Raw genomic sequence first — 26554 nt, forward strand, 5'->3', positions numbered from 1 at the left:
CTCAGGAACAAAATATCCTCAAACTGTTTTGGTGCTTTGAATCAGTGAGAAAATTAGCAGTTCTACGCCAAAGATTTTTCTAGGGACCTAGTTATGCAACATATCCAGTTTTGCCAGAACAGTCTAGAATTTAACAGTCATAATGGCAGTTTATGTTAATCATAAATCCTAGAGATTGTGTCTGCAGGCATAGCACATAATTTCACTCTGCTAAAAAGCATGGACAATCTCATTCCCACAGAACCATGTCTTAAACACATCTAATAGTATTAAAATCTGGTATGCCTGGTGTGCTCAGACTATATCTTGTAGCAGTCCTGCATGACTACAAGGTTAACACGTTAAATAATCCTTTTTTGATTTGAGAGCAGTGTTTGGCATTCAAGGCCACACTAAACCGTCACTATTCATGCTGTTTTGTTGTGTATAGGTTATAATTCCCTTCTTCAGATAAAAGAGATAAGTCATATCCTACCTTATTGACAAATCCCTGTTTCCTTTTACAGTGGGCTAAGTTTTTTTTAAATAAGTCCTCTAAAAGTTGAGGCAAATATAGCCATGAAAAAAAAAAAGGCAAAAAAGCCAAACAAAAGAAAACAAGAAAACCCTATATTTTATATTAGCAGTTTGGTTATATTGAAAAAGATTTCTCCAACAGACATGACATTTAAAAATATTATTTAAATTCTATAAATATCCACAGGAAAGTAATTTGAATATGCCAGAATTATCCCTACTGCATTTGGCAGCACACTGAAGGAGCTAAAGTTACTAGAACTAGCTATAATCAGATTTCTAGAGGAAATTTTTATTAAATAGATTGTAAAATAAAGGAAGGAATGAGTTTGGAATTATATTCCATAGCTATATATTTTGCATCTACTCACGACCATATAATTGTCAAGTAGAAAATAAAACACTCACATTTGCCTTAGCTGTAACTTCACTGACTTATGTAGCATTATGTCAAGGAATTTTGATTGATAGCTGCAAAATATCAATGCTGGAACACAATTATTTGGGATGCTGTAAGTTTTTCTACTTAACCATCCAACAAGAGAAAAAATAAATTACCTTTATGAAAATACATACAACACAGAAGGCTTCTATTTCATGGTCAGATCTGCACTTAATTGCAAAATTATCTTAAAACAAAAGTCTCAGCTCTTTGAAAGCTAAAAATGAAAGCTATGTATTTTTGAAACACCTGTTTCTCTTTCCTAGTTTCTTAAACCAGATACAAAACTTGTGTAAAATAGAAAACTTCAGCCTGAAGAAACTGCCTTCTCTGAGAACAGAGCTAAAAATCTTTTAACCACAATATTTTGAGCTGATTTAACAGGTTGAAAAGCCACTTAAATTTATCTATTTAAATTTGCAAGGGGTGCACTCACTAGCAGTGAAGGTGACTTGATTTCTTATTTTTCCATCTGCCTCACATTTCTTACCATCTACATAGTCAACAAAAAAAGGAAATTCAGAACAGGGACACTGTGAAGTGGCCCAGTAAAAATGCAAACGAAGGCTTAAGCCTACTGTGCAAAGACAGTGTCCTGACCTTTGAAGTACGTTACCAACTTGTTATGAGAAGAGGCTGTGTGAATTTGAGCTTGATACCAGGTGTCTCTTGTCTCTACCAGATGTCGAGTTCAAGCCTGGGATAATAGCAAGTGCCCTGAAAATGTATTGGAAAACAGAGGACCTAGACCTGCAAACAACCCCCAGATGTCAATTAATTACTGGTCACTGGGGACGTACGACACTGACGATGGGGAAAAGACTCCTTTCAGCACACTAAAGAAAAGAAGCAGGTAAGCAAAAGAAAAACAGCTGAGCAACAGGATAAGGCACCTGCCTGTGAGAGTAACACCCTCAGCGCACATTGCAGTCTGGTCAGCAGAAGCTAAAGGCTGAAACTGCCAAGAAGCACAAACGTTGTGTAAAATGACAGGATTAGAAGTGGGGGTGTAGAGGAAGAAGTATTTATGACAGGAATTGTTTCAGCAGAATCAGTGAGGTCACTGGAGTAGTAAGAGCTGCATTCTTTTGCTGCCTGCTCCCGATAGTATAGGGATAAAATGTTTCTAAAATCATAGGCTATCCAGGGGAGTTGGAAAGAAAGGTTGGGCCTGGTAGGCCCTGGGAAAATGTGAGGCTTTACTGGATCATGAGAAACTGCACCTGTATAATCATTTGGAGCGGTGGCCGGTGAAAAGTAAAACGCCCAGGCTAGATAAGTGTCCAGCCAACCTCCAGCCAGTAAGGCACTTCCCCAACCCGGGGTCAGGGCCTTGTGCCCAAGGCGATGTCAGGCCTTGCGGACGTGTGGCCGCAGTAGAGAGCTCCGAAGTCGCAGGATGAAATGAAGAGGCAACCCTCAGTTTCTTCGGGGGGGGGGGGGTGGTTTTATTGGTAGGGAAACGTGGAGTTTTTGGGTGGAAGAAGCTGAGAGCCCCGAGGCAGGGAAAGCCTCGGTTTTACAGAGGGTGGGAGGGGTGAAAGATAGCAAATCAGAGAGGGATACATTAAGGATTGGCATGATCAGAGAACCCATCAAACACAGTTGTGGGAGGGACCCTGGCCCCTAACCCAATCACTCGACACCCTGGCCCGAACTCTCTAGAAAAAGAGGCAGGGATGTCGAGTGACAGGCAGGCTGCCAGGGGTGGGGGACAAGAAAGATAACCAAGACAACTGGGGAGGGGTTTGGGGATTGACACAAACTGGTAACAGGGCAGGACCTTCTGAGAGAACAATGGGGGGAAAACTGAACAAGCATAAAACACACCACAACAATCATTTAATGACTATGATAAATTATATGATTGTTATATTATAAATTATATGATTGTTAAATGCGATGATTGTTTGGTAATTGGATATAATTATTGTTTAATTGTAACAAGAATCATGAGAAACTAAGTTTGGGGGGTTTGATGGAAATTACAAAAATCCATACTTGGATGAAATCAATATATACAATAGAACACTGTAAGTTTAAAAATTAATATGTAGTTATGTAACGATACGAGTATAAAGACGTGTTCATCCTGAAACCATGTCGGAGTCAGATTTGGGTCTGTACCCCTGGCACCCAGAGCTCTTCAATAAAAGCACCTGCATGTAATCCTTCTGTGATTATGTGTTTCTGAGTGCTAACACACCAAGAGCAGTAGCTCTCACTCTCTCTGCCTGTTGCAGAAGCCGTTCATTCTTTTGACCTGCTGTTGTCCAGGATTGTGTGTGAGACGTTGTGCATGTGTGGGTGTGTCTGTCTTTCCTTGAAATTTCTATGTATTTTTCCCTGTAACTCTCTAACTTGCTGGTTAAGCCTTATTACACATAAATAGTTCTATTGTTTCCTCAGCTGCCCTTTACTTTAATCTGTTCTCTTCATGTAGCCTCATATAATATTGTTCGACAGTGCCTATACTATTTTACAACCCAGAATATATATTTTCTTGAATCCAAGAACTGGTCGAAATATTCTTTATGCTGTGTTTAGGAACATGTTAGGAATGGGTATGTATCTCTGAGTCATTTTGGTATTTTCTAGCCAGTGGCCTTTTTAATGTGCATAACTACTATCTCATCCTTGCCCCTGATTCATTAATCTGAAAAAATCTTGATACACTTATTTGTCTTAAATCCATTTTCACTGTTTTTAATAAATCTAAGTTAAAGAAATTTGGTGGTTATGTAGCTAATTCAGCATTTCACTTTCAAGGGTAAGAAAATCCCAAAACTACAAATAAGAAATTAAAAATGAGAGCTAACTGATACAGCCAAAGGGAACAGGTGGGATTTGCCTTTAACTGAGGAAAATGTGATTAAAAATGCAATGACGGGTTTCATATCACAGGAAATTAAAATAGAAGGAATGAGATTTTAAGAGGTGCAGCATCCCTGGTTTTTCAAGAGACTTATTGCTAGCTTCTAGCCAATAAATATTTTTTCTTTTCCTATGCTTTTCCTCTTTCCTGTTTCAGAGAAGGTGAAATATTTTACTGCGATTGAATAGGGTAAAGAATCCCAGAGGTGAAATCTATTACATAGTGACACAGTCTCCAAAGGAAAGTAGTAGAAGCTTTATTGCTCAGTACACTTAAGTCTAGATGAGACAAAACCCTGGAAAATATTCTTTAGGGAACAATCTGGCAACTACATGAAACAGAAAACGAAATAGCTGTTTTCAGCTCTAATTTCTACCATTAACATCCATGTTATAGTATGACTTGAAGGTTATTCAGAGATTAATGTGTTACAGAGCTGCAAGATGAGATTAATAATGCAAAAATATGCATTTCACAACATTTTGCTCATTACTATAGGTTCCAGGGCTAGTAATTTAAGCACACTTAAAAGAAAGCATAGCAAGCATCATAACAAGGACTGAGCTGTAGCCCAAAATAGCCATCTGATTTTAAGTGTTTGCTTTTCACATAGCAACTAGAAAATCTCACCTCTGATCTGGCTTTTCTTCATAGTGATACATGCTGCCTAGGAGTAACAATTCAAATAGCATGTCAAGGAATACACCTACTGGTGTCCAATGGGCTGAAATGGACAACCAAGAGAGATATAAAATGCTTTTTAACAAAACATTCTGATTTATCAAGATAATCCTTTACTGATTATCTTGATAAATCAGCATGTTTTATGATGTAACTATAATGCTAGTCTGTATTAACTACAGGGGTGGTGATAAAATGATCTGGAAAGACCTCTCTCAGAAAATATATAGATCTCATCCAGGGGGAACACTGTTTACAATTTACCTAACAATGGGAACTTTAACATTCTTATCGTCGTCAGTTTACCTTCCTTTTTTTTTCCCATGTGATTTACACTTGTATTTGAGACTGGGAATGAAGTTACTAAAATAATTCATCAGTACTTATAAAAAATACTATTTAAATGTAATGAATGGAGATGTGTGAGAGAACAAAATATTGGAAGTTTGCTAGCCTTAATATCCTGATACATAGAAACATGTCAGGCACTACCCCACTACTCTCTCACTCCCATTCCTCAATGGGATAGGGGGAGAAAATATTATGTAAGATAAACAAATGCATATCACTTACCAATGAGCAAAATAGATTTCACTTCAGGAAGAGTACATGAAAATTATCAGAAGGCTGGAACAATTCTGCTTTGAAGGAAGACTGAGAGAGTTGGGGTTGTTTAGGCTCCATGGTGACCTTATAGAAGAGAAGGCTCCATGGTGACCTTATAGCAACCTTCCAGCACTTAAAACAGGATTTATAAGAAAGATGAAGTGAGATTTTTTACCAGGGCCTGTAGTGACAGGACAAAGCTCAGGGATTTTAAATTAAAAGAGAGCAAACTTAGATTGGACACAAGGAAGACATTTTTTGCAATTAGAGTGGTGGAACATTGGAACAGGTGAGTGCCCTAACAATGGATGTGTTCACAATCAGGTTGGATGAGGATTTGACTAACCTGAACTGGTAGCAATTATCCTTGTCTACGGATGATGGGTCAGACTACATGATCTTTAAAGGCCCTTTCCAACCCTAACCATTCTATGATCTGGGCACACTTGCTTTGTGCCAACTCTCTGGAAAAAGATGGAGCACAGCAATATGAGATGCCATATTACAATCTCAAACAGACTTTTTGAGTGGGACTGGCTATATTACCAAAGGTGAATTCTCAGCTTATTTTTGAAATTAATGTAATTTATTAGCAATTAAAATAGATTTGGATAGTGAGAAGTAAAGGAAAATTTTAAAATACTTTCCCACCATATATTTCCCAGATCCAACTGCAATTGTTCAGTCCCAACTCCCATACCTACCCCTGCTTCATGTGGCACAGTGGGGTATTTTCGGGGTTCCCGGGATGAAGGAGGATTTGATGAATCTGACTCCATGTTCTTAGAAGGCTAATTTATTATTTTATGTACTTCTATTTGTTATAACATTCTCTTAAAGAATGTTATACCAAACTATACTAAAGAATAGAGAAAGGATGCAGATAGAATGTTACAAAGAATGATAATGAAAACTTGTGACACCTGCCAGAGTCCTGACACAGCTGGATTGTGATTGGTCATTAAGTCAAAACAATTCACATGAAACCAATCAAACAACCACCTGTTGGGTAAACAATCTCTAGACCACATTCCAAAGCAGCAAAAGAGGGAGAAGCAATCAGATAATTATTGTTTTCATTTTCCTCTGAGGCTTCTCAGCTTCCCAGGAGAAGAAATCCTGGCAAAGGGATTTTTCCAGAAAATATGATATTGACAGCACAGGGAGATGAGGAATGGGGTATCATGATCAGTCAGCATCACCTCTATGCCCATTCTTCTTTCTCACACCTTTCCTCCACTTATAAGGGGTATTTCCATGGCTTCAGGAAATGTCCATGTGCTCTGGCATAGGGCTGTACACCAGCCACACTGTGGATATCTGCTCCAGCACAGTTCTCCATGGGTTGAAGTAGGACACCCTTCTTCATTGCGTTCTCCCCCACTATCGGCTGTGGGGGAATCTCTTCTCTGGTGCCTGGAGCACCCTCTCCTCAGCTCCTTCTCTGACCTTGATATTTCACTGTTGTTTCTCCCTTTTTTTACCCCCATCACACTACTCTTTGTCTGGTATTTTTCCCTTTCTTAAATGTGTTTATGGAGGCACCACACGCTTGGCTGATGGGCTCAGCTGTGTTCTGCAGTGGGTGTTTTGTGGAGCCAGCTGGACACAACTGTGTCTGGCACAGGGTAGCCTCTGGTCTCACAGAGATTACTCTGTAGCCCACTTGCTGCCAAAACCTTGCCACCCACACCCAATGCAAACCCGGTCCAAACTTCTGACCAAACATCTGTTTTAAAGCTCTCTTTAAACCAGTTTTATTGTCTTTAAGATTACCCTCTACAGGTCAGAGAAGTCACCTTGTGAAGTCCATTGCTTTAAAAGGATACCAGAGTGTTTCAAGGTCTATTGACTTCTGAGAGCTCTGTTTCTCAGAATACACATTCCTGATCCTGCCTGACATATGGACAGACAGAGTTGCAAGGAAAGCAAACACTGACATTTGTGGTGTTGCCAGCACTATTTGTTCAAATACCAGAAAAGCACATGTATGTGCATTTTCCTGAAAAGGAAGGACTGAAAAACACCTACAGATAGAACTTTACCCCCAGATTTCTCAATGGCATAACATACCAGGATCTAAGAACATTCCTGAACTCTTTATGGTAAGTCCTCATCTTGAGATACCAGAAAGTGTCTCTATTCAATATTCCTACTAGGGATTTTTTGTCCTATTAGTTATTGGTATGAAGGAAAAGCAGTATGAATAGAATTCAGCCAAAAGCTTGTAATATTCCTCATCAAGTGATAGTGAAAAGAAAGTTAATGCAAGTTTTATGCCTCTTTCCTGCCTAAATATTTTTTCGAAATATTTTTTTCTCTATTCATATATCCAAAGCTCTTCTGGATTCAGAAAATAACTGCAAATATGTTATCTCCCAAGACATTTACTAACATAACATCACCAAAAAAAAACCACAAAAACCCCAAACTTTTAGCTCTCAAGAACAATGTAGGAAAAGAAGTAAAATTCATCATACAAAAACTCCTAAGTTTATATCTGCATACATTATGATATCATTCTAAATCATATCTACTATCATTTTGCTTCACCTTTCAGAGAATGAGATTGTATATTTGTTTTGGTGCTTGAAATATTAAGATAACCATTCATCTTTTTGGCACAATGAAAGATGAATGTTTAATGAAAAAAGTTAGGAAAATAGATGTTTCTTGGGAACACTAGTTCTTCTATAGTAATTTGAACATGTACAGTCAAGTTTCTTATCTACCTGTTAGGATTTATGTTGAAACTGATGTTTCTACAAGATTATGAAAAGATGAGCTAAACCAATGAGTTATTATTTTAGGAAAGAAAATATCCTCTCTCTATCACTTTAGCAATACAATTATAAAATGAAATGCTCATTTAGACTGCTTTCTTATTCTGTTCACTTCAGCTTTGAATGACCATGAGTTTTGTGTGAGAAACTTTTAACTGAGTCTGATAGAATTTTTCATTTATTTTTTGGGCTAGAGAGTCCAGACATTTTTGAATACATAAGTTTTTTCTTTGATACTGAGGGAAACTGCATAAAGGCAAGCCAAACCCAGAAAATATGGGTGTGGTTTTGTTTTGTTGTTGTTACTGTTATTTTGTGAAAGCTATTAATCTAAATTTATGCAAGCAATCTGGATAAAAAATTGTTATTACCTTTAACATTATTCCTTCAGAAACACTTTTTTATCATTTTCTAGTACTAAATGGTAACTCATAGGACAAGAATAATGTCTTGTCTATTTTGTCACTAAGTATTTCACAGTCCTTGGAATATTTGCAAACATACATTTAAATCTTTTTAGGAGTGATAGGAACTCTATGCTACAAATTCCTCTAATAGTAGAGCTATGAATTCATTACCTAATGAAACGTGCTTCTGCTTGTGTTTTACAGCTTGACCTGATTTAGCTCTTCTATAGAGTTCAGATGTTACTTGTGAAAGACATTAGGCTTTTCCTTCCTGAACTCATGTATGCAGAGATATTACAGACAAACAAACAAAACTATTAATAAAAAGTATTTAAACATGAGATCAGTCACTGTTAAAAGAGAGCTCATTTAAATTAAAAAAAAAAAGAACAGAGTTAAATCAAAAATTATTGAGAAAAAAATTCCTAAAGTAGGTGGAAAAAAAAGGAGTTGCACAAGAAAAATATGTGGAAATCACAGATTGGATATTTCCAAATTAAGTAATTTCTCAAATTCTGAGCTACCTAAAATTACCCAGTGAAATGTATATACCATGATACTTACAGTACCAAAAGTGCAGGAAGAGTAAAGTGCAGCACCACTAATAGCAGGCCATAACTTCCATGTGTGGAAAACATAAGACAGGACGTGCACAGGGCTTGCCTTGTTTTTTCCTCTTCCAGAAAACTACAGCATGTGCCTTTTACAGCTGGAACATCTATTTGAAATGTGATGTCTGATGGCCACAGACAAACCACTTCTCTGTGAACTTGTTGAAATAATTTTTGACTTTTTGGAAAGTCTTGTGCTGAGTGGAAAAATTATTACAGATGTTTATTTTAAACCTGCTACCTGAGAATTTTTTTAGATCCCTCCACATTCTCATATTGTATGATATAGTCCTTATTCACCTCTGTAATTTATAACTCTCTTATACATCACCCCAGGCCTTGCAGTGGTTTCTAAAGGATATATAGAAGAGAAACACAGTACAATAGTTGCAAAAGGGAGGCTTTAAACTCAATCAAATGAAGAAGGGAGGCTTCAAACTCAATTAAATGAAGAAGCTTCACTATATGTCTTTTTTAGACTCCCTATTTAAAGAATAAGTTGCAGCAAGCAACACCTTGCCAACATTCTTTACTATTTTGTAATTTTGCGATTGTAGAAATGTCCCTTTAAGAAAGAAACCCAACCACCAACCAACCAAAAAAACCAACCAAGCCAAAATCAAACAGCTGTTTAGCATGCAATCTCTACAAGTACTTTTAAATTCTTATACCTTTTATTTAGTGTCACTCTGTGAGTTTTCAGCTCCTGAGGCCATTTGCTGTCTCATACTCTCTTCAGTGTTAGATAAAGCAGTTTATGCTTAGAAATCACTCTGTATTTTTCTAATTTATTTGTTCTAGAATCTTTCCCTCATCCTCCAGTATTTTCTCTTCCTTCTCTCTTGTCAGCTTATTAAGGGTAAATTGCTATCCACCTGCATTTGTCTTCACTGCAGTTGCTCTCAAATTTTCATCATCACTCCCATGCATCTCAGGTACATTCAGAGATCTGTGATTTTCCTCTTGGAACCTTTTCTTGATTTCCAATTAAATTCTTAATTTCTAGATCTTGGAATTTCCATGTCCTCTGACATCATAATTTTGTATGGCACTATCTCTCCTTTGTCAAGTACTTTGTTTATTTTCTTTTAGTAGAGAGTAATAATACACTCAGATATTTTGAAAACATAATTCCTATTTTATTCTCAAGCTTCAGCTAGAGAGGGTGTAAATATTATCCTGCAGTTCATCCTTTTAAAAGGCATGTCAAGTGTCTTAACAAAAAGGAATGAACAAAGGTATCCTTTTTCTTATGGCAGGTTTCAGAGTCACCCCTCAATTTCTAATACTAACTGAGTCACTTGATTTTATATATTCAATTTCTCATCATTTTATGTTGTGAGATGCAGCCAATGTAACAGAGCAACGTGTTATTATTCCCCTGTTACAAAAGTTAATTTAAAGTACTGAAGGAAAACATAGAGTTGGAAAATCCAATAATAAATACTAAAATAGAGATTTAGGTTTAGTGGTGTGCCATACTTTGGGGCTTGCTTTGGAAGAATTTTTGAGAGACACTAGTACAACAGCCATAAAACGCTTCTTAAAGTGATTGTTCTTTTCAAGCACGTCTCAATTCTTTGGAAGTGTAGGTAGAGCATATTGCAAAGGCACTTTCTTGCTTCCTTACAGCTCTGCACAGGGTGACAAATATTTTGTTTGATTGCTTTGGTTTTGTTTCTCGTCTCTAAAGAAAACTAGGATAAAGAGTTCTTGTTTTGCATATTAATAGCTCCTTGAAATACTTATATGACACACAATAACAGTGCAAAAGTATTCCTTGCCCATCCCTCCCCCTTAGCTATCTAATTAGTCTAAGGTCACCATTTTGAAAACAAGAATTGAAGAATTTCTTCAGTTATCACCTATGAAGAAGCATATAAATTAAAACTTATAACACCTGTGTGGCAAACTGCATCCCTATTTCCTTGTGAAGAAGATAATGAAAGAATAGAGTGTTTTATGTGAATGGTAGAGAGAAAAATGCATTAGAAATATCACCTTGGAATTTTCCTTAAATGGAGACTGATTGAGAAAATAGGAATTTCTAATTAATCTACTTCTACTCTATATGTGTGGCCATAAGAAGAACATCTGGAGCCTTGTAGGTAAAGAATGCCATGCTCTTCAGCTCTGCTTTGAAGTTGGAGATATTTAACTTACTTTTGGCTTGCAGAAAAATAGTTTGTGTAGGGCAGCTATCTTTCCCTGTCTTTAATGTATAGGCAAACACAGCAGAAGGAAGGACAAGAGTAATTACATAGTCCAGAATAAAAAATCTTTCATGCAGCACCACATAAAGGGAAGATAAAATGGTAAGTCATCTAAGAATACATTTTTAGTACTTCACCAACAGGCATAAGTATTTTTGACAATTAGATCTTATCTGCAATTGTTCATATATGAAATTCATTAATTCCTGGAAGCAGGCATGCTATCCTATATCAGCTTTCTATAAGGAATGCTTGCCAGACATTTTTCCAGACATTTATTGCTCTCTAGCCCCACCCCACTATTAATAGGACAGTACTTAGCAGAGAAGTTGTCTATGGCGGAAGAGGATAATTCTTCAAAGGATTGTCAGCAGAAACAAGATCTTAGGAGCCTTCCATCAGCCAGGGACCAAATTACAGTCAAGCTGTGTATTGTAATGTGTGTATTGTACATCATTTATGGTAGGGATAGAAAAGAATGTGTGGTTGTTTAAAATGTCTCCCTCAAGAAGATTGGTGTGAAGAAGGACTAAGAAGCATTCTAAATATCCTTGAAAACAAGCAAAAATCTCATTAGATGCCTCAGAGGAACTGTTTCTAACACTCTTTAGCATAGAGATCGTATGTTTTTATTGATCAGTAAAGTAAAGAATGAAAAAACAAGCCTAAAGACTCAAAATTAGAACTAAAAAAAAAAAAAAAAAAAAAAAAAAAAAATCAGAAGGCAGATAAAACAAGCCTGTCATGAAAGTTTAGACAAAATAATCCTTAACATTACCCAGCTGAAGCCCACTGTAGCATGTGTAGCATGATGTGCTAAGTATATAATAACCCTATGTTCCATTGAAAAAATCCCAAATTCTTAGGTACCTAGATGCAAATTAGTTACCTAAACACAAATTATTAATGAGAATCATTTATTATAAATTTATTTTAAAAATAATATTTCTACTATTTTAAGGTCTCATTGTGACTTGATTAATATTTTTCAAGAAACCTGCATTCAATGTACAAGGTGAATGCTTTTACCACTGTAATGAAAAAGACATTGTAAGCAAATTTACATTTTCCTATTTAATTTTTGCTATGACAATCACCACTAAAATATGAGCCAGATAAGAGAGACTAAGCATGTAAAAGAGCCCCTCTTTGAATAGGAGTGTTACAAAAAGTATTACAAAAGTATTACAAAATTTTAAATCTATGTTTTTGCCAAGTTGATTCAATATCCACAACACACTATTAATTTACCAAGCTGTTTTAATTCCAAGTAATTCCAAACTTATCATAGCGCTTTTTGTCATGGAAACTGCTACTTATATTTTAGTTTGACATAATTTAATAAAATTATATTTTCTTCTAAATTGTCTGAAATAGATAACTTAATACAAATAAGCCATTGCCAATTAAATAGGTAATGCTAGACCAAAACACCAGGTATTTCTTGATAATGAGGACACCCAAGAGTTCTTCAGGTCATTTGTGGCACAAAGTAATTTTCTTATTGAACAAGTGGGGAATCTGTTTCACTCAAATTGATTGACACTGCTGAAAGGGAAGATATTGACTTTTATTAGCCTCTTTTTAGCTTTTTCTTTCACTCTCAAAGTCTTCAAATAAATTGTTTCAATTGACACACACACAAAGAAATAAAACTGCTCTGCCTTGTGATAGAGCCTGGGCTACAAAGAACATCATTCACTGTAGTCTTAGTGTGGAAACTCCAACAGAGGACTAATTCAGATTGAATTATTCTTTTCCAAGTGCCCTGAAAATTAAAAAAAATACAAATGAAAAATATAGAAAGAAACAGAGAGAAAAGATGCGGTGGCCAAATGGAGCCCTTACTGGATATCTGCAGAGTTTTCAATATTTCAACCATTTCCATTTTCTTCCTAACACAGAAACAAAACAAAACACAACAAATTACTTTTTCTTTTTCCCCCTAAAGCATGTAGTTTAGTGGAAATGTATATAAGGGCTAAAGAAGTAAAGTGACTTTCAAGTAGCTGCCTTTGTTAATCTGCATCTGGCTCATGTTTCTGTTATTTTTATGGCACAGTGTGCATGTGATTGCCAAGGACAGCCTGCTTTCTGACCATTTAGAATTACCTCCTTAAAAACAAAAAGTCTACAAAACGGGGTTAAAATTTAATCCTTTTTTTTTGTGCTAATTAAAGGTTCCAAGTAGTTTAAGAACAAATGACAGATGTGTAAGACCATATTTTTATACTTACTGATAATGAAAGCCACCTTCAGTGATTTTTTTCACTGACATAATTTACCAAGGGCAATGCTACTCAGTATGGAAGAGTGTGAAAAGTTGCTCAAATAAGTCTGTAAATGTTTCATAAAAAATATTTTTTTTCTAAAATATACACAATTATGAAGGATATTTGGAACAACACTTTTTCTTGGTTTGTTTCAAGTACATCTGTATACTAAATGCATACTAAACACCATGCCCTATGGTTTAATAGCAATGAAACAAAAACTAGGTTTAGTTATCTTTTTTTAACTAAAGCAAGCCAAAAAGATCAGGAAGTGACAGGATGATACCTTGGGTAGATATGTGAGAGGAACAGTATGCTGATGTATTTTTTGCTGGCTTTTTGTATCAGTTTGACTGCTTTCCCTGTTGCTATAAGAGTCTCTGAAAAAATTCTGAGAATATGAATGGAGGCAGAAGAGCTGGCCCAGTGCAGTGAAGGGTCCTGGGCAGAGAGATTACATTCAGCTCTTGTTTCATAGCATCTCCCGAAATAAAAAGGTCCCAAATGAAATCTAAAAATATGCATTTCCAAACACAGTAACTTTTTAGTCTAAGACTTGGGAAAAATCCCTTTTTTCCTCTTTCTTTTTTCTTGTCTGAAGAAATGGAAGACATAACACTGGAAATATGTATGTCCTGTAACACGAGAAACAATACCTGCTGATATTCCTATGCTGTCCTTTCGAACATATCCTTTTGAATTCAAATGATAATTTCTTTCTTATAGTTGTGACTACTTTCTAATATTTAAATAAAGGTCAATTCCCCAAACATGAATCTTATATAAAATAATGGACATTACATGTGACACTTCACAGAAATCCTGTCTGAATTCTCCTGTACAAGGCTATGGAACATATGGTTCCATAGCCTAACAAGAGATTGAGGCATATATTAATAAGAACGCAAGAAATGAAACATTTTTGATGGATGGAAGTGTTCTTCCTTCTATCAAATATTTCATGAAGTTGTCACAAGTCTGTTCTAACTCAATGTAAAAATGTCATGTGCTGCCTTCTTTCCTTTTGTGTACTTTTGCATTGAAAATCTCCCTTAATCAATTCTGAATATAGTAACTTCAGCTTTTCATGCCAATTTATGTATAGACTTTAAAGCTGTACAACGGGGTTTAAAATGTTTGCCAGATGCTGTCATAAATGATAAATTACCATTACTTCTACTTTCTAAATATTTTTTTCAGCATTGGGAAAAGCTAGAGATTTTTTTTCATTAAATGTTAGAGTCTCCTTCTGGATAAATTCAGCCTGTCATAATCAGAGCAACATTAGGCTCCAAAAATATTATTGTATAACTTCTTTTGAAACATAATAAATACTGTAAAAAGAGTAGTTTGGAACTTTAAAAGAAATAAAAGTGTTTCTATCAGAATAAGGTACCAGTATCACTTAGAGTGATCATAGGAACCAGCAAAGTGGCAGCAAAGGAAACTGTGCAGGCAGGACTTTGAAATATCAATTAAGAGCATATGTATAGATAGATTAGGATTTCTCTAAAACAAATAAAACAGTTCCCACTAGAGGTTAGTTTTAATATGTATTTTTGTAAACCTTTGCCTTTTTTCTTCTTTTCTTGGGTTACAGCTGTACTAGCCTCATCTTTCATCTTTCATACAACTCCTCCTCTGAAATGTTGAAGGTCAGGATTGAGTTCACCTACTGTACTTGTGTAATTTTTTCTTTGTCCTGACTCTTCCCATGAGCTTTAAATCCAGTTCAAGACAAAACTCAATTTCACCAAAAAATTACCCCATTGTTGATCATCATAAAGAGATACATATTCAAAAAATTAGTTAACTGACCAAGTCCAGCTACACAAAAGAGGAGAAAAAATTAAAAGCAAAGAAATACAAATATTTTGTGTTCCTGTACTGCAAAGAATAGTTTTGAATCAGGTCCTAGCCTATGAAATATCTAATTCAACAGACTTACAGACTTTTTTGGGTTTTGAGTTGTTGTTTTTTTTTTTTTTTTTTCTTTTTAGATGATCTGCCCTTATCATCCCATAATTAGAAAAATCAATATTTCAATGAAAAGGAAGTTATAGCTATCATTTTAAACCTAACACTGTTCCTTGGTGACAGCCACAAAACTACAACAGAAGAAAGATTTTTTTCATTCAAACTTTTATTTTCTTCTTTTACAGTATTATTTTAAGACCATTATAATTTAAAACTTCAAAACAAAACACCCAAACTATGAGTTTCAAAATAAGAAGGTAATATTATCAGAAAAACATGCTTAGTTTTACACATTGTAAAGCTGTGTCTGTTCAAGAGATAATAGAGTTTCTTGTGGATGTATAGAGCAGTTGACACAACTGACCTCTCCCAGAGCTGTCACAGCTTGTAATGTAAATATGCATGAGATTCACATTTTTAAGCTGATAAAAGGCAAATTCAACATATTTGAAAAGTAAGGCTCAAAGGTAAGTGCTGAATCAATGAAAAGGCAAAGATCATCACAAAGCACAATGAGAACAGAAGAGGCCTAGAATTTGTTCAAGGACAAACTTTTAGGTAAAATGAAGGACATTACAATGGTTGTGGCTAATTATCAAAAGCCATAAAGAGCACATGCTGCCTTCTAATTTTTTATATTCACAAAATATTCTTTCAGTTGCTCAAAGCCATACTAGCACAGAGTCTGAAAACATGAACAAGTTATCCCAAGACTGACAGCCCAACAAGAAAAGTACTGCAATCAGAGGAATAAACACTATTAACTTAATTATTGCTGGTTCCTGCTGAATTTTATGCATTGTGACATTGCCTTTTCTAAATGCCATCTGAGTAGAATCTCAGTGGCATAGCAGATGGAAGGGACAGTACAAATGTGGGATTTTCATTAGTGTGTTTTTTTCTAATACAGGAACTGCAATGAGAGAGGTAAAATTTCAGGAATGTTGTTATAAACATTAGCAGCATCACTAAACAAAGAATATTCACAGTCTTAAAAACACTTGAGAAAGATAGAGAGATGAAGAATAAGGACAGCAAAAGACTTACATAAACACAACAGTCCAAGCAAAATGTGAAAATACTTTTCTGTCTCTTTGTCTTTATTTTCCTTTATTTGTGAAACAAAACAGAGAAGAGGTAATGGAAGAAAGGGAAACTGCAAAATATGATCAGTTGGTAGAGAAAAGACAAAAAATAACAAAGAATGAGAAAAAGGATTTAGATGTAAAGAAATGCAATAGCTATAGATTCTGATTTTTGCCATGGAAAAATCAATGGTACAAAATTAATCATCATTTAAACAAATATGTATAACATAGCAATAAAGAACCATGATATTGGATCAGAGCAAAAATCATTCTTTGGTCAGCTGAAGATATGTAGATTAAAAAAATACACGACACAGATATAAATTGAACTGTCCCTAGTTGAAGAACGAGTATTCAGTAAGAGTTTCATACAACAAACTATATGCCTGATATCATTGTTGTGCAAGGTGCTGCTGCTTTTGTGATGGCAAAGAATTGGGAGAAATCAGGCAGAAAAAGGGGTCAATGCCAATCTTTTTCTCTAGCTTTCCTTGCTTCTATACCTTAATTCTAAATCATGAAGCACAACCAGAAACTGGCTGTGGGAGAATAATCAGAAGTGATGTGCAAGTTTTGCACTGGCATAGGTGGCCAAGATATGAAAAGAAACCAATGGGCATGGGATAAATTGGTACATTGTACCCAGGAGCCCTTGGCCTATTTCTTTTATGAACCAGTTCTTCAGTCCACTTGCTTAATGAAATATAAATTTTCCCACGTTACTTTTGATGTACATGATTACATAATTTTGCTGAATCCGTGACTACAGGATGATGTTCCCTGAATTTCTGCCATAGTGAACAAAAATCAAAGCTGGATTTGGCAGAACCCACAAAATTAAAACTTTTTCTAGCCATATGATTTATGATGATTTTGCACATGAAAATCTGTAATTTTTTTCACTCATTTTTCATTTAGCAATTTAACCTTTTAGAAATCAGCTTTCTAGTCTCAAAATACATATCTTCTATTGTAAAGATAAAATGCTCATGATATTTGCAGAACCAAAAGATATGGTACATTTTAAGAAAATCCAGGAAAAAACCCCATAACAGTGACAGAGCTCTAACACCTATGGCTTTGTAAGAGCATTTTCATAAGAATTGTTGTAGCCTGAAGAGAAAACTGAAGACATAATAACTGCCTTAATTTATGTAAAATCTTCTGTTCTTTATGTCCATAGTAGAAAAGCCAAAAAGTATCAGACTTAAAATAAAGCAGGAAAACTTTAGGCTAGACTTTGAGAAAGATTTTCTATCAGAAGGACTTCTAAGAACTAAACAGGTTACTGAACTAAATTGTAGAGACTCAAGATTGGCAACCCTTAAGACCAGATCTGACAAAATCTGTCAGGAATGACCTTCCTGGAGTTGATAAAGATTAACTCAATAAAGTGGAAGGATATCCCTGCAACTGCTGTAATTCCAACTGTAGCTCATTATTTCACCTGGGAGTAGATCTCACATGCCTATTAAGAAACAGGGAAAAATGGTGTTAAGAAAAGCTTCAAAGACATTAATGCTTAAATACTTTAATTCAGCTTTCACAAAAGAGAATGAATCTATTTACATGGGAATAGGCTTTTTATCTTGTGTGCATTAAAAAAATCCCAGTCTCTTTGAAAAGAAATTGCTATTTGTAAACAGGCCGATCCTCTAGCAAAATTTATGGAATGACAGTAATAATTGCAATATAAGAAAAATAACAAGAAAATTCTGTTATACTTGTGGACTACCAGTATGTCAGGTCTGTTCCTGTGCACATAAGCAGCACATTCAATATGTTCCTGGAGTGGTCCAGAATGTCACATCTATTGTGAGCAATGAGACAAGGAGCTGATGTGAGACAAAGTGGCTGACTGAGCTGCTATCTGGTTTCAAAGAATACATTCAAAAAATTATCACAGAACCTCTTCAGGTGGAAATTTCAGACAGCCCTACCATCATATCCTTACTCTAGGAAGCTCTTTTTGGACCTACACCAATTGATAGGCACTGTCTGTATGGATAGATGTATTGATAAACACCCTGGGGACAATTACAGAAACTCTCTCAGACAGGTCCTTCTGCTTGTGCCTAAGAGATTTCTAAAGAGTCAGTAGAATCTTTTCTGGTAGATATGTAATTGTTAATTTCACAGAATCACAGAATGGGTATGGCTGGAAGGGACCACAGTGGAGTAATTTGGTCCAACATTCATGCTCAAGCAGGCTCATCCTGGAGCACAGGGCGCAGATCTGCACTAATGTGGGTTTTGAATATCTCTGGTGAGGGACACTCCACAACCTCTCTGGGCAGACTGTTCCAGGGCCTCACCACCCTTGCAGTAAAGAATTTCTTCCTGATATTTAACCTGCCCTCTTTTGAGCTTTCTGGTGTGCAAATTCTGCTTTACCTGTTAAAGTGTCTTTGCCTCAATCCGTGAGCCCCTTCACTCTTACCCTTCTGATTCTCTCCTGCGTCCCACAGTGGGGCAGTGAGCCCTGCTAAGCCTGTGCAGGGCTTAGCTGACTATGGGTTTAACCCACAATAAGTTTAATAATAAAAAAACAAGAATTAAAAGTGAAAAAAAGTTGACTTTTATGACAGGCATATGTATGGGTGCATTTCTGTATATATAACAACAAACCCTATTTTGACCAAAAGAATGTTGGAAAAATTCTTGAGTTCCTAGACTAATGCCATCTCTTCGTATGCATTCACTTAGCATATTTACACGTACATTTGAATTTTTTATTTGATTTTTTAAATAGTGAAAATATGGCTTTTGCACTTCTAAAAAAATTATATTATTTTAAAGTATTTCAAATATTGCAGTGACATATTTTAGTAGGTCTCTTGTAATGTAGGTCTTGCAACTGTTCTGTTTTAAACTTTTTAATTTTTTTTTTTTATTTAACTGTGTTAGGCTGTAGCAAATCACAGCCTTGTTCTTACATAAAATATTCATGTGCTTAACTTTGAGCACAAGTAACCTCATAAAAACCTATGACTTAAGCAGATGTTTAAAATTAATCATGACAATAAATCTTCGGAGACTAGAGTCCTTTAAATTATATGTACCAAAAGTTGTATAGTAACTTTCAAGGAATGAAAAGAATTTTTATCAAAAAAAAGTCATTTGCATCAAATTACCACTTATGTATATATTACTGAGTAATAACTTTGGACATTACTTTTTCCCTTAAAAATTGAAATCCTAGGCCAAAAAAAATTGAGTTTGTAATTTCTAGAAAGAAGAGCCCTAATTAAGAAGCATATGTGGTATAGGGAGGAAAGCAAAAGGAAATTGTACTCAGAAGTCATAAATAACTTTAAAATAATTTCTGAGCACAATTTTATTCAGAAGAATTTTAGGGCTATATTCAATATTGTGTTATGATCATGAAGTGCAACATATGTGAAATTTAACACTAAAAATATGATCCAGATGCCTTCAACTACATTTTGGTTGAGTTTTTGCAGGTGCTTCAATTCTTACTGTGTCAAATTACTTACATTGATTGCACAAAAGAGTCACAAGATAATATTCATAAATGGATCAAAAGAAACAGTCACAATATTGGACTTTTTCTTGTTCCTGGTACGCCCACAAGGCCTGTCTCCAGTAAAATATTTACCCCTTTCCTTTCCTTTCCTTTCCTTTCCTTTCCTTTCCTTTCCTTTCCTTTCCTTTCCTTTCCTTTCCTTTCCTTTCCTTTCCTTTCCTTTCCTTTCCTTTCCTTTCCTTTCCTTTCCTTTCCTTTCCTTTCCTTTCCTTTCCTTTCCTTTCCTTTCCTTTCCTTTCCTTTCCTTTCCTTTCCTTTCCTTTCCTTTCCTTTCCTTTCCTTTCCTTTCCTTTCCTTTCCTTTCCTTTCCCTTTCCCTTTCCCTTTCCCTTTCCTGTCCTTGTCCTTGCTGATTCAGACTTTTGTGTTCTTACTGGCTGTGCAACATGGCCCAGCTTCAACCTGAAGTGTGCATCCATCCCAGTCTCTATTCTGTGTGGAGAAGTTGAATTTGCAGATTTGGGTCAAAGAAGGTAAGGGCCTTGACCTTTTGATCCTTCCTTTGTGTCCACACAGTGAGTGTAGAGAACCATCTGTCAGGACCTAAAAGGATTATCTGAAGCACGTCAGTATGAACCAAGCTGAGTTAACATGACAGCAGCCCAAACTGGTGGAACACAAGCTATTTTCAGTCTGTGAATGCCTTGCAGCTGCACTCTTGCCGGTGATAGCCACGATAGTGACTTATTAAGGCCAGTCTGATGGATCTACATGCAGGCATAGGCTTGACATAGTGTATATACCTATTTTTGGACTGGATCTATCTTATGTCCAGTCTCTTCATAGTGTGAGTGAAGACCATGGGTCACACTCTGCCTCTCTGTGCCAACATGTCATGAGGTGCCTGAGCTACCTAGTTACAATGAGTCTTGCTGGGCAAGGATTTTGAGAAATATATCCGGTTTCTTGGATCTCATTCCAGCTTCCTAAATACTGTATGTTAGTACAGTATTTAATTATAAATAAACCCCTGGGCTTCGTCTTCTTATTACTTAATCAAAAGTATTTTTCCTGATCAGACTTAATTAGGAATTTTCATCGAGGCCACATGTATAAGACCAAGTTTTCACTTCTTCATTCATTGAAAGTTTTTTCTAAATAAACTACCTTAGAGAAAACAAAATAGAAAATTTGTCAGTCAAAATTAGAGAAGTGAACAAGTAATGCATTCTTAATGGACTGCCAATCCTGGAAAGACAATTTTTGTTCTTTGAACTTGGACCACAAAAGCTATTATGGCAATGACTAAAGTACCTTTAAGAATATTTTGTTTTGACATTGAGGGTGGCAAGTCTTTCTCCTACCCTTCCAGCTCCTCCTTTTATGGCAAAAGTCATAGCAGCATTGGCCTAATCCCTCAAATAAATCAACAGGTCAGCCTTTGCTATTAAGTAGTGTGGTGTTAATTCCTACACTCTGGAGGTAAACAGGTATGTTTGAAAAAGAACATTAGGAAAGCAATTTCAAATTCACAGAGTGCCATTTGTTCTTTTCCATTGTCAAGGCAACCCTGATAACTTGAAGATGTTTGCTACTGCCCTGCTAATCTGTTTTCACGAAGAGCTGTCCATCCTCTAATCTTTCCCAATTTAGTGAAGGCATTCTGCTTCTTCACTGCAAGAATTGCATTATATACAGAACTTTTAGGTCAAAACAAAATTCTTGGTACTTTCCTTCTACCTTTTCAGTGATTTCTGGTCATAATCATACCTACATGGTTATACTCAAGTCTAACACTGATTGATTGGGGCATTAGACTTTACTTGACTAATGCATTTTCCATATAATTAATATCCAGTTTCCTTATTATATAAATATATCCTCTTACAGAGACCATACAAAACACCTACCATAATGTGATGAAAATGAGAGAAATTTCTTGATGTCTAAGTTCTCTGTGGCAGAACCCAGAGCCAAGAATAAGTCTGTCAATTACTTTAAGTTCCCATCTCCATGATAAAAAATACTCAGGTATTCTTGGCTGTATTAGGCATATTTATTTCTGAAATCTTACAAGCAGTTCATCTGGCATGCTTATCCAAAGTTATTTTTCTATCTGGTCTGCCTAGGTGTGGTCACAGATCCAAAATTTCAGGATTGCATAGACCAGAAACTTGTAGTGACCAGACATAACCCAGGACTAAAAAAAAATATATATATATTGAGTATCTGATCTAGGGTAGCTAGGAAAGAATATAACTAAGAATGACTTCAGAGGATTATTATAAAATCCATGGAAGTAAATATGGTAATAAGATGCAGGAATGAAAATATTTTGGGCTTAGCAAATAGATTTTTTTGCTCAAAGCTGTCTCCAGCTGTCTCAGAAAATATCCAGTTAGTTCTGTTTGTTATAGAACTCATCATGAAGCTCTATGCCTCCTAGTAATGGGATACAAAACAGATAAGTCTATATAAAAGTATGTAATGCATGATATATGCATCAGACACATTTACTCTTTTATTTCAATTTCATATAGGCTTTAATGTGGGAGAACATGTCCCAGACATGGAACTCCTTGTCAACAGGAATAAACACACACATAAAGGTGAATATAGGTAAGTAATATGTTCAGTCAGGAACAAAAATAACAAATAAATCAGAATTCTGAAACAAGCTTTGCATTTTCAAAAAAGTTAATGAGGTTCCAATTGGTAAAAAGTATTTAAATGCTTAGCCCTGCTTGCTCAGCATTTATCTATTCATCCATGATCTTAGCCTTGAAACAAGATGTTTCCTATGCTGTTCATGATTCTAAAAGGGGCTGCTGATTTTGAGTACGAGATTTAAAGGCACAAAAAGGATCTCTGAAGTAAGCACATGTTTCTGACCCATCAGCTAAGTCTTGACAGAAGGTAAACAAAACTGGCACAGTGTGCAGGCTGCAATTGGCAAAGAAAAAAATTCAGAGCATATCCTGTTTACATTAAAAGTCATGTCATGTAAACACAACAACAGTGTTCAAAATCACTCTGTGAAAGGCATAACATGGACCACAGAATTCCTGAGGGATTCTGGAAGGGCACAGTGGGCACGGTCCTTGTCTTTTCTTGCAGGTAGTATCTTGATCCAAGATTTAAATTATCATAGAATCATAGAATGGCTTGTGTTGGAAGGGACAGTAAATGCCATCTAGTTCATAGATCCACAGTGTTAGGCTGGAACAGACCCTTGAGATCATCAAGGTTCTCTCTTGAGATCATTGAGATCATCAATTGCCTCTCTAGGCAATCTGTTCCAGTACCTCTCCACCCTCACAGTAAGGAATGCCTTCCTAGTAAAGAATTTCTTACAATGTTGATGTTGTTTAATTTCTAATCAATCAGGGCAGCAGTGAAGATGTACTTCCTGGAGGCCCCTGAACTTGACTTTCTGGGGATGGTGGAGGAAACAAGAACTCTGTAAGAAGCTGAAGAAAACCAAATTAAAAACATATATGATTCTCTGAATTGTGAAATACCTACCTCAAAGTTTTCCTGCTGAAAAAAGTGTGTAAATGGTAGTGAGTCCTATAGCTTCAGAGACTAATCTTTCTGCCAATTGCTTAAAAATCGCTACAAGAAACAGATTAATACTTTAAAAAATTTAAAAAAAGGACAAAAACCAGACTGCGATTAAAGCTGAAATCTTAAATATTAATATTTGGTTTTGATGATATTACTAGCTCTCTGTCGGAAATACCTGTCACAGACTTCATTAAAGAAAACTAATTCAGTGACCTCCTTATTCAGTTTTAGAAGGGAAGACAAGTCTACTTAATAATGTATTCATTTTTTAAATTACCATCTGCAGTCAGTTATACCAGTTTATTGCTTGTGTATAGTGCTCTCTCGGAAATGTTTCAAGCAGAAATGCCATTCATTTATATGATTATTATTAGACTCTTCCTCTGTGCCTCTTTCAGGAAGGAAGTACAGGGAGTTTGCTCCCCATCTGTTTAGCAAAATGCAAAACACAGGTGAAATCTGCCAGCATTCAAGGGATTTTCAGTTGCTTGGGCCCCAGGACATAGACTGATATACAGATCCAGAGTTGAAAGACATAAATTCTGGCATTTCCTATTAGTACCCTTATACACCTATGAGAGCTTATAGAATACTTCTTTTAACTATGATATCAGCAAACTTGAACCAGCAGATCTCAACCAGCAAATCTTCTGATTAGCCATTTAAAATATGTAATGATAGGAAGCATAAAGGCATAGATTCCAAAATGAGTAGAGACCACAACAATATTTTAAATTCATAACAACTATACACTTATAAGAATATGTTGTAGACCTTTAATTATGTGTATAGAGTAGATAATCCACTCTGAGTCAATATAAGAAAGAAAAGCAGAAAATTCAGTTCAGGTTTCAGATAAAATTCAGACTCATTCCTACTTTATACATGTAAGTTCAGCCAAGCATAATAAATCCTTCACAAACTGTAAGAGCATGTATAAGCTTACTCTAGTGAGAAGAATATTATTTCTACTTGTCATCACAATAGAGATGTGCATAGATGTGCATAGAAATCATAGATTTGTTTCCTTCTGGAAGCCTTTGTATATGCATTGCAACCAGCCCTCTGGGTGCTTAAAGATAGGATCGACCTCTTAGAGCAAGTTACAATATCTGCAATGGCTAAAAATTGTTTAAAAGAGTACGTATTTATTATATTAAATAAATATCTCACATCAATTAAAATCTGTTCCACTTCTGTTAGCTAACTAGAAAATTGCTTAAATTAATTATAATAGATACTTTTCTAGTCTCTCAGAATTAAGTTGCAAGCATTGCTCACAGCCTGAAAAATGTTTTTATTAAATTGGCATTTCCAAGATATTATGCAACCATCAGTCAACTGTTGTGTTAAGCCATAATACATAAAGTGTCTAAGAACTTTTTTTTCTTACTGTAACTTTCTTTCAACTACAGAAATCACTTTTTCCCTCTAAGTGATCTCCATTAATGACATTTGAGTCTTCACTGTTTGCTTATGTAAAGAGAAATAATAATAGAATATGTTATTCCTCATTCAGTTCTTATGTCAAATAACTGTGATTTCTATAACTCCTCCATAGAGTCATTATGAAGTTCACAGTTTAATGTTCTAGCTGCAGGGTAACTTAGGAACACTTAATACAACAATAAATGGAGTGTAAGTAGGTAGTACAAGTATAATGTTTAAACTGTCTATTTCTTCTTTAAAAGGTTATGAAGTGAACTGGTTCCACCATCATAGCAATGTAGCTTCCTTGTCAGGACATCCAAAGACCAAAATATTCTGTCCGTGTGCATATTATTCCCTGAAGTAGCTCTCATGTATGTCTAGAAATAGAAGCTGTGAAGCTTGGCTCTTAACCTGGCCACTGACTGTGAAGTTAAAACTGTTATCAGGTAGGAATATCAAGCTTAACTGTTCTCTCATTTTGATGCTCAGAATACAGAAGAATTTCATAGCATCACAAATTTCCTGTGAATATTTATATGCCCCTTCTACATGCAGGGAAAACTTGATCCAATGAAGAATTTTTGATCACCTGGAAAAATTCACCACTAGAGAAATGGAACACAAATTTTTGGAAACCAGGCAAATAAATTGAATGTTTAAGTTTTCTACTCAAATTTTATTAGGTTTATTAGTCAGACTAGTGTTACATATAGGTAAAGCCTTATAAAACAAGGGCCTTGCTACCCTTGTAAAAGCCTGCTACTTAGGCTAAGTAGAAGGGAACTATGGGAGAGTGACTCAGCTGGAATAGGGAGGGGTAGAGAGATGTGAGACACGTGCTGCGTGACTGCCGCCTCTCCGCATCATGGTGTGTGGTGGTTGGGCTTGTTGTGCCTTAAAACCATGTAAACTGGTAACTGGCTAACTGCTAGAAAAGGCCTGGGTTTTCTTGCAATAAAGGGGCTCTCCTTTGCACTGCCTGGCAACTCTGTGTCACTCTGCATCATCACAGGCAAATGTACAAAGATGAAATAGTAGTCTCACCACTCGAAGGGGTGTGCTGGGTAAGGATGTATCACACATGATCAAAGTCGTGAACAGATCTGTTAATTACAAACATCTGTAATTAGACATTTAGATTACAGTGCCTTCTGTTTTCTGTCTTTACTTTTCCTACCAACTGACACCTGTTCCCTAGTAGTATCTCTTTGTCAGCTGCACCCAGAGAAGTCCTACTTTTGTTTTTCCAACTCTTTGTAAATAATAGAATACGTGACTGTAGAACCATATTTTCCAGAGAAAAATTGCCTGCAAGACTTCTGAGAAAATTCATGGTCAGGTTAAACACAGTACTCAGACTGTGTTTTATCTTCTGGAAAGATCTGCTTCTCACCTCACTGCTAAATTCACGTACACTGAAGTACAGTTACAGCTAGAAGTATACAAGCAGAGTGAAATCATTATTAAAAGAATCAGTATATTAATGGGAGATCAAAATAATTTAGCAACGAAAGTGGCATAGTCAGTGTCTTCCAAATTACATTACGCAAATGCATGCACTCCTTAAGGCAATCTACAAAATTGTCTTTAAACCTTTG

General features: G+C 35.8%; 1 protein-coding gene across 6 annotated transcripts in view; it reads right to left on the reverse strand.

Moving 5' to 3' along the window:
- Positions 1-26554, reverse strand: part of GPC5 (glypican 5) — a 609707-nt gene that overhangs the window by 149829 nt on the left and 433324 nt on the right. The window contains exon 8 of one of the 6 annotated variants that reach the window (XM_077173566.1): positions 12222-12902. The exons of the other annotated variants lie outside the window; for them this stretch is intronic. Coding sequence (XP_077029681.1) covers positions 12874-12902 — 29 coding nt within the window. The 3' untranslated portion in view covers positions 12222-12873. Of the gene's footprint in view, positions 1-12221; positions 12903-26554 lie in introns of those variants that run through there. 6 annotated transcript variants of the gene reach the window in all.

This window comes from Agelaius phoeniceus, chromosome 2 (genome assembly GCF_051311805.1).
Source record: "Agelaius phoeniceus isolate bAgePho1 chromosome 2, bAgePho1.hap1, whole genome shotgun sequence".
Lineage (NCBI taxonomy): Eukaryota > Metazoa > Chordata > Aves > Passeriformes > Icteridae > Agelaius > Agelaius phoeniceus.